General features: G+C 38.6%; 1 protein-coding gene across 1 annotated transcript in view; it reads left to right on the top strand.

The window, feature by feature from the left end:
* COL14A1 (collagen, type XIV, alpha 1) overlaps positions 1-9,072 on the top strand; it is a 217,518-nt gene that overhangs the window by 116,704 nt on the left and 91,742 nt on the right. Inside the window, exon 24 of the mRNA XM_006830676.1 lies at positions 5,454-5,510. Within this exon, the coding sequence (XP_006830739.1) occupies positions 5,454-5,510 (57 nt within the window). The remainder of the gene's footprint in view (positions 1-5,453; positions 5,511-9,072) is intronic.

Raw genomic sequence — 9,072 nt, forward strand, 5'->3', positions numbered from 1 at the left:
AATAACTTCAACACCTTCCCCAAAATTCTAGTCCTTGCTATATGTAATACACATTCACCCCATCACATCATCCTCAAAATCTTAAATCAATTCCAAGTCCAAAATTGGATCTTCTAAATTATCTAAATCAAATATGGGTGAGACTTTATACAACATTCATTCTGTCCTTGTGCACAATGCAAACTTGTGAAATCTAGACTATAAGAAGGAGCCCGGGTGGCACAGTGATTAATTAAGCTTTTCCATGATTAATTAATTAATTAAGCTTTTCCATGGAAGAAAGATGTGACCATCTGCTTCTATAAAGATTGTTGTTGTTGTTTAGTGTCATTGAGTTGGTTCCGTCTCAGAGTGACCCTGTATAGTGTTTTCAAGGAGTGGCCGGTAAATTTGAACCGTTGACTTTGTGTTCAAACTGACCAATCCAGTACTTATCCAACAACACCACCCCAGACTCTTCTGTAAAGATTGCAATTTGGAAACCCTATGGGCAGCTGGGCTCTGTCCTACGGTGATGCTAACTGCCGAAATGGACTCAGTGGCAATGAGCTTGGTTCCTTTTTTGTTAATATCATGAAAACAATGGAGTTCAGAGTCCATCTCTTTGGGGAGGTCGTTCTCTTTTATTCAGTGACCCTCTTTGTCGTACTTTATTATGCTTGGTGAAGTAGACAGAAGGTCAGTGAAAAAGTGAAAGAACCTCAACAAGATGGATTGGCATAGTGGGTGCAAAAATGGGCTCAACATAGCAGAAATTGTGAGGCTGATGCAGGGACAGAGGGTGTTTTGTTCTGTTGGTCACTATGAGTTAGAACTGACTTGATAACCCTAACAACAACATGGCTGGTTGAAACTCCAGTTTATGAATAGTAAACAAACAAAATACAAAAGCAAACAAACAAACCCATTGCTGTTTAGTTAGTTCTGTAGGAGAGAACAGACTTGCTCCATGATTTCTAAGGCAGTAGTAATCTTTGGTGTGGCACTGTAGGATCAGCACTGGACTGCAAACCACAACGTCGGCAGTTCAGACCTACCAGATGCTCCTCAGAAACCCTATACAGGGTCACTATGAGTCAGAATTGACTCGACAGCACTTCACAACAACAACAATCTTTATGGAAGCAGTCTCTCACATAGAGTCCTCTCTCATAGAACTCTTGGTGGGTTTGAACTGCTGACCTTTTAGTTAGCTGCTGAGCAGTTAATCAGTGTACCAAGAGGGGTCCTTCTTTTATGGGTATTTTAATAGGGATGTGGTAGTGCACAAGATTTAAAGTTAAACAAGCAAGTTTGGGACTCTTGTTCTGCCTCTTTCTAGTGTTGTGTCCTTGAACCATTCATCATCTCTGATCCTCTTTTGTTCATTAGCAAAATTAAATACCTCTTCCTATACATCCAATAAGGAGCTCTGGTAGCGTAGTGGTTACGAATTGGGCTGCGAACCTTAAGGTCAGCGGTTCGAAACTACCAGCCGCTCCACGGGAGAAAGATGAGGCTTTCTACTCCCGTAAAGATTTACACCCTCGGAAGCCCTGTATAGGGTCGCTATGGGTCGGAACCGACTCGACGGCACTTAACAACAACAACAACAATACATCCAATGGTGATGATAATGATCCAGTTAGAGTGTCTGTTAAAGTGCTTTCCTACCTCTGTCACATTGAAGAAGTTCGTTTTGTCCTCACCGTTGTTGTCGTCTTGGAAGTCACACACTGATGGTTATGGAGTTCTCTCATCAGCAGATATGTTTTCTGAGGCATAATTTCTATGAAAAGCTGTAGAGTGTTTTATTTGCGAATTCAGAAGATTGGGCAACACAGAACCCACATACTCTCACGGTGCCAATATTTTGTCTCTTTCATAATGCGTGTGTTCTCAAGTTTGTTACCAATCCTGAATGTCCTTTGCTTCTATTTATTATCTGCTTCACCTCTGCAGTCATTTGAGTTTGGAACCTCTCACCTATTTAAACTTCCACCTATGCCTAACCCAACTTTGTTAACTACCAACTCAGGGTACTTTATTCCAATTTAGACAGCTCTGTTTGATGTAAATGTTTTCCATGTGTTGGGAACATCTGTCTTCTTGTAGCTTCACTCATGGGCTCTAGTCCAACCTTCTGAAGCAGTGCAGATCAAGACTGTTCCCTGTTCTATGTGACCGCCCCTCACACAACTGAAAACAAGAACCATCTGTCTGCCACATAGAGGCTAGAACACACATGTGTCAACAGTTCATTGTGGCTCCTCTTCTGCAAGACATTTTTTTGATCAGATGTTCTCCTCAAACATATTGATCTGGCTCCATAGTCCCTCATTAATTTGATTCTTGATTTATTGAGTAAACTTGGCATATACCTCGATTTTTTTACTTTAAAGTAGATACACAAAAGCAAAGATGACCCATTGCTTTGAAATGTTTTTAAATAAATAAATCATGCTTGAGAAGTTGTTTACGGTGCTTCGGCATATTTTTGGTACTAGGATCTCTCCAATTTTTCCTATTTTTGAAACTCTTTAGATTAAAACATTGGCTTGAGATGTACAAGTTTGTATATATATTTGCATTAGGTAAATCTGCTGCAAGTGACTTCTTTAAAGTGTTAAAGAGCAAAGACATTAGTTTGAGGACTAAGCCAGATCCCAGTATAGTATTTTGAATCACCTCATATGCATGTGAAAGTTGGACAATTAATAAGGACTAACGACAACCGTAGAAGAATTGATGCATTTGAGTTATGGTGTTGGAGAATATTGAAAGTGCCATGGACTGCCAGAAGAACAAACCAATCTGTGTTGGAAGAAGTACAGTAAGAATACGCCTTAGAAACCAGGATAACAAGCCTTAAAGTCTCATACATATTGTCAGGTGGGACCAGTCCCTGGACAAGGACATCATGCTTAGTAAAGTGGAGGGTCAGCAAAAAAAAAAAAGAAGGTGACTCCCCCACCCCCACAGAGATGGATTGACACAGTGGCAGCAGCAGTGAGCTCAAATGTAGCAATTGTGAGATGGCTCAGGACCAGGCAGTATTTTGTTCTGTTGTGCATAGGGACACACGCACACACACACACAAGGGTAAGTCAAAATTATCTGTACACTGACTGTAGGATTTATTTTAATCAACTTTTAGAAAAGATAAATACCTCATTTTTCAACATAATCTCCTGGCTTTTCAATACACTTTACCAATCTGTCAGTAAGTTTTCGTATTCCCTTATTAAAAAATGCTTTAGGCTGGGCTGCAAGCAATGAATGCACTGCTGTCTTCACTTCTTCATCAGAGGTGAATTTTCATCCTTGAAGGGCTGCTTTCAGGGCACCAAAAAGGTTAAAGTCCCATGGAACAAGATCAGGACTATAGGGACAAGATCAGGACTATAGGGACAATATCAGGACTATAGGGAGGATGCTTTAACACCTCAAAACAAAGTTTTTGCAGAGTCTCAACAGTGTGGGCAGAGGTGTGGGGACATACATTATCATGTAAGAGCACAATGCCCTTGAATAACAGTCCTCTGAGTTTAATCTGAAGTTTAGGCTTCAGCTCTTCAGTGAGCATCTCACTGGAATCAGCACTGTTGATTGTTGAACTTTTTCCTATTAGTGTTCCAATACTGGCCCTTGAAAATCCCAGAAAACTCTAAGTATCACTTTTCCACTTGATGGTTGACTTTTGAACCTTTTATTGGTTGGCAGTTGAGGATGTTTCCATTCTATATTCTGCCATTCACCCTCAGGTTCAGTGTTGAATCCATGTCTCATCACCCATAACAATTTTTTTAAAAGATGTTTTTACCTTCCTTCTACTACCAGTCCAAATTTTGTTTGTAGATGTCCAAATGCTTCTGTTTGTGCTCTTTACAAGTTGTTTCAGTACCCATCTCTCACAAACTTTAAAAACCCCAATATATACATATATACATATATGTAAAAATACAACAGAAGGGTATAAAGTGGATAGTCATCTTTTATCTCTCCTAGTTTTCCTTTCCAGAAATTTGCATTTGTACCACTTTGGCCTGTTTAAAAAATTTGTGTCTGCAATATGCAGATGTATTTATATTTATAAAATACATGTGATATGTACAGGGGACTTCCAAAAGTGACTGGAAAAATTGAATGAAAAGAGAATGGAATTTGTCCATGAACTTTTTGAAGCCCCATCATATATTTCAGGAATGGGATAATGCCATGATATTCAAAGACTAGCTTTATTTCATTTAATAACTGTCCTTGGACGGTTTTCATATCAGTAATGCAGAGTTACCTAACATATTTAAATGTTGAATTGTTTTATTCAAACAATTCTATTTTATTGGGTCTTAGAATTGGAAGAAATCTTAAAATTCATCTCTTCTGACTTCTCTGCCAAAGAAGGAATTCCTTTTATAGCATTCCCAGCAAGAGAAGAGTCAGCATGAATGCGGATTCTTTAGTCCTTTGGTGTTTTCTGTCTCCTAAGGATGAACATCTTCTGTGTGACTAGCTATGATTTGTGGGAGTTTTTCCTGTGTATCAAACTGACTGAAATATACCACCTTTAATTTCATGCAGTGATCTTACTTCTGTCTTCTAGGTTGGCCCTTAAATATCATTTTTGCTGCAATTCTAATCTGTGCTCAAAATATTTATTGTACAATTAAATGAGAGAATGGAAGTCATTTCCAATTTTTCTGGGAAAAATAATGGGATGGAAAAATGCATAAATCTTTAATGTCATATAAATGTAAGAAGCAAATTGTTTATAAAACAATACTTTGCAATATTTACTTAATGATGCCGAAGCTTCCTAGTGCTTTGCTATGTGAACTACTATAAGAAATACTGCTCTGAGGTAAACATCCCCAGTCCTCTCACCAAACCATACCTTTGCACAGTACTTGGATTTCTCAGCTTTCATCAATCTGGTTAACCCGATCCAGACAAACACTAACTTGCTTGTGCGTCCATGTGATCTTCAGAACAGAAAGATGTGTTCCAGATACCGTCTGAGCCAAATAGAGAGTGGATCAGATTCTACTGTCATCCTGGGGGGTGCAGGGTGGGGAGAGAAGAGAGTGCTATGGGAAAAGAACTGATGGTCTACCCTTAAGCAGGCAGAATGGAAATGAAGTTTGTTGTAAGTGTGACAGTAACCAGAGACTATCTAAAATAGGACGGCAGGATTCCTGCCTTAACTCAACATTCAAACCTCATTGTAGCTCTCAGTTGGATCGCTTGACTTGGGGATAAACTGAATTGTGACAGAATGGCATGTCAGGCCTTCAGTCTGAGGATGCAGGAAGACATGAAGTCAAGCTCTACAGTCTGGTTTCATAGTCCTGAATTCTCAGAGTGGACTCTTGTCAAAATCATTGACTCCCTGGAGGAAGTACTGCGCCATGACCTCCCGCAGGTCCCCACAAATGAGGCAACTAATTGATGTTCTTTCTTCCTCTCCTTTATAGAACCACTTCCTACTCAACCACCAACTTTCCCTCCAACCATTCCGCCTGCAAAAGAAGGTAAAAGAATAATGCAATAATGATGCAGTTTTACATTTCAGATTCCAATTTTTTTTTACCTGTTTGTTCATCTAAACATTAAGTTATTAACAGTGTTGTTGTTGTTATTTTCCTTCTTAATAAGAATGTCTGTCAAACTCTGATGTGATTGATCTCTAAAGCCAGTCATTTAGGAATTGATTCTATGTCCAAACAGTAGATTTTCTTTAAAAGCTAATTTGTATTTGTTTCATTGGCATCATCAGAGAAGTCATTGTTCAACAAGGAAGAAAAGTTCACTAATTTGTGAATGAGAACCCAATTTGTAATTGTGAGCTGAGGGTGATGATTTCTTAGTTTACTTTTGAAATGCTTCTTTTCATCTCTTTCCAACCTGATTACTACTATTCCTTATCACCAGTTACCTGAGAAATTATGGCAACTTTCAAACAAACCTTCCATTACAGCCCTGATCAGGTTTCGCATTCTTTGTCAGACTGCTAATCTCAAGGCCAACAGTCTGAAACTACCAGCTGTTCTGCAAGAGAAAGATAAGGCTTTCTGCTCCCATAAACATTTACAGCCTTGAAAACCCAGTGCAGTGTCGCTATGAGTCAGAACCGACTCCACAGCTCACCACCACCAATGAGCATTTATTAACTTTACTATTCATTTGCAGCGCCCTTATGCTAGACAATGGGGATACAATAATAATGAATGATTGTTACTCTCTGCATGCTGTTAGTATCACAAGAGAAATAATTACCCAAGTAATTACCAGTTAAGGATATAATGATAGAATGTAGATAACTTAGACACAAGACCAGATGCTGCTACTGCAGGTTAATTGTTTATAAAAGAGGAGGAAGAATTTGAAATACATTTTGAAGAATGAGTTTCCCAGTTACATGAGGGGGCTTCAAAAAGTTCATGGGAAGATGGTTAAAAGATCATGGAATTTTTACACGAACTCTTTGAAGCCCCTGATTTTAGAAGAGTTGGTCTATTCATCATGCTGATTTTTTTTTTAAGTACCTTTTACATACCAAGGAGCTCTTATATGGTGGTATTGGGCTAACCACAAAGTCAGAGACTCAAACCCACTAGATGTTCCTTGGGGAAAGATGAGGCTATCTGCTCCCATAAAGTCTTCAAACCTTGAGGAGCAGTGTTACTTACTGTGGGCTGGAATTGACTCGAAGGCAGCAGGTTTGTTTTGATATACTACACACCAGAGTCACCAAACAGGAGTTTACATCAGTAGGGTTGGATGCTGCAAAGAGGATAAAGATCAAGAATAAGAAGAAGCAATGAGTAACTTGACAAGGCTCCACATAACCTCCTAGCTTCAACCTGAGGTCAAAAGGGCAACGTTTACCGAAGGACAAAGATCAGAAGGGTTAAGAAAGGAGGAACTGAACAGAAAACACAGGGAGGAGGTGGGGTAAGAGATTCTGCATTGTTGGGAATGTAGTCAATGAAATGAAAACAAAATGGGCAGGAATTGTTGATTGACTAGAAAACTAATCTGCCCTGTAAATCTTCACCCAATTCACAATTTAAAAAAAATAGGGGGGAAAATACTTCCTAACCTTACATGTAAATGCTCTAATATCATTTGCAGCATCATTTCCCAGACCGTCTTATATTAGAGCAAAATCATACAATTCAGGGTTGTCCGTATACATCTTAGACACTTCTGAGATTTGGTTTTGTTTTCACTGCTGGTGCCTCTACCTGGAATGCCAAACTCTGTCTTCTTTCATATACATGTGTAGCTTTCCCTAGCTTCTGTATTGGGAGAACAGTGCTTCCACACGATAGACACCGGACTTCGAACCACAAGGTCAGCAATTAGAGCCCACCAGCCACTCCATGGGAGCAGATGAGGCTTTCTGCTCCTGCAAAAAGATTGAAACCTCAGAAACCTTATACAGGGTCTCTGTGAGTTGAAATTGACTCCACAGCACATAACAACAGCAAGTTTCAACATCTGTGATTATTTTTGCAATTGACTAGCATTGAAAGCAGAATCGTGGTTGATAAATGGACTGATCCAGGTTGCTGATGTTAAGATTGCAGACACTTTGATGTCAAAATAGTTTTGTTGACAGCAGTGCATGGATTACACTTAGCTAACAACCATGAAAGCTCAGGGAAGACTAAGAAAACTTGGAAGGGAATAATGTGCTATAAAGTACAAACATGGGTCCCGAAGTTTTCATCATGATGGTTTTAGACAGTGGGGTTTTCACAATTTGAATGCCTTGCTCATTTTAGCTGTCGCTATGATTCAGAATCTACTCAACAGCACTTAACAGCAAGAACAACATCCTAAGTGTAAATAATAAAAAAAATTTATACTTTTGTATTATTAAAGTAAGATTGGGTACTTATTAAAGAAGAAAAAATTTAAATACTCATATTTTCATATCCCAGAGATAATTCCTTCATGTATTAATGTATTTTCTTTGATTATTAAGACTTTTTTAAATTGTATATTTGTAAATAGATCTTGCTTTCCTTTCAAAGGTAAAACCCAGTCATGATTTCACCTTTCCCTGGACACAAAGGACCAGGTTTTCTTGTATAAGTAGCAGATCTTGGGATCTTTTTCAGATTCAAGTTCAAACCCTGAATTTGTAAAATTTTATAAATCCCAGTACTAATGAGAACAGCTTCACTAGATCCATGTTTTCCCTGGAGTATTACATCACTTGGAGATGGTTTCTTTTATGCTATAACTAGCTGTAAGGGCATGAAAGTGAACTTAATAAAATAAAAACCAAGTTGTTTTTCTTTGTTTTTAAAGAAAGGAAAAAGGCACATTGTCTCAGAATATTTTTGTGCAACTGGCTTAAGATGAAAAGATTTCGATTATTGAAGAGTAAATTGTTTGTTGCAACGTAAATCAGAGCCTTCTGCAATGTTGTACCCTAATGAAGGGGAAGAGAGAGGCATAGATAATCCGGAACAAGACATAATACCCATCCCCCCAAAAAAGGCTTTACATTGTTTTTCAATGGAGTAGGTTTTTGTGTTGGTGTGTATTTTGCTTCTTTGTGTTGATATCAGTAATAGCTACTGATGATAGCTTTCTTGCGCTAACATTAATGTTAACTGAATACCTTGATATAGGAGTCCTGGTGTGGCACTGTAGAATAAGCACTGGACTGCTAACCAAATTTCAGCAGTTCAAACCCACCAGCCACTCTTTCAAAACCCTATCTACGCAGGGTCTCTATGAGTCAGAACCGACTCAAACTTAACAACAGCCACAACCACAGCATGTCAATGTGTGATAGAGAGTAGGAGTTAGAATTACAGGCCAAAGCTGGAGTTAAAGATTGCTTATTGCCTCAACCCAAATGCATGTTAGATTATAGATCCATCTGCTTCCTCTGGGTCATATGCTCTTCTCTGAACTTGAATCTCTTTGAGCTTACTTTTCTAACTCAATAAATGGAAGACAGGGTGCACAGTATAGAATGATAGCTTGACATTCCCTCTAATCAGCTGAGAATGTTCTAATTGGACTAGAGATGGTTTGCTAATGCTTCTATCTCTAAATCTCTTTGATTCC

Source organism: Chrysochloris asiatica, unplaced genomic scaffold, assembly GCF_000296735.1.
Source record: "Chrysochloris asiatica unplaced genomic scaffold, ChrAsi1.0 scaffold00001, whole genome shotgun sequence".
NCBI classification, from domain to species: Eukaryota; Metazoa; Chordata; class Mammalia; order Afrosoricida; family Chrysochloridae; genus Chrysochloris; species Chrysochloris asiatica.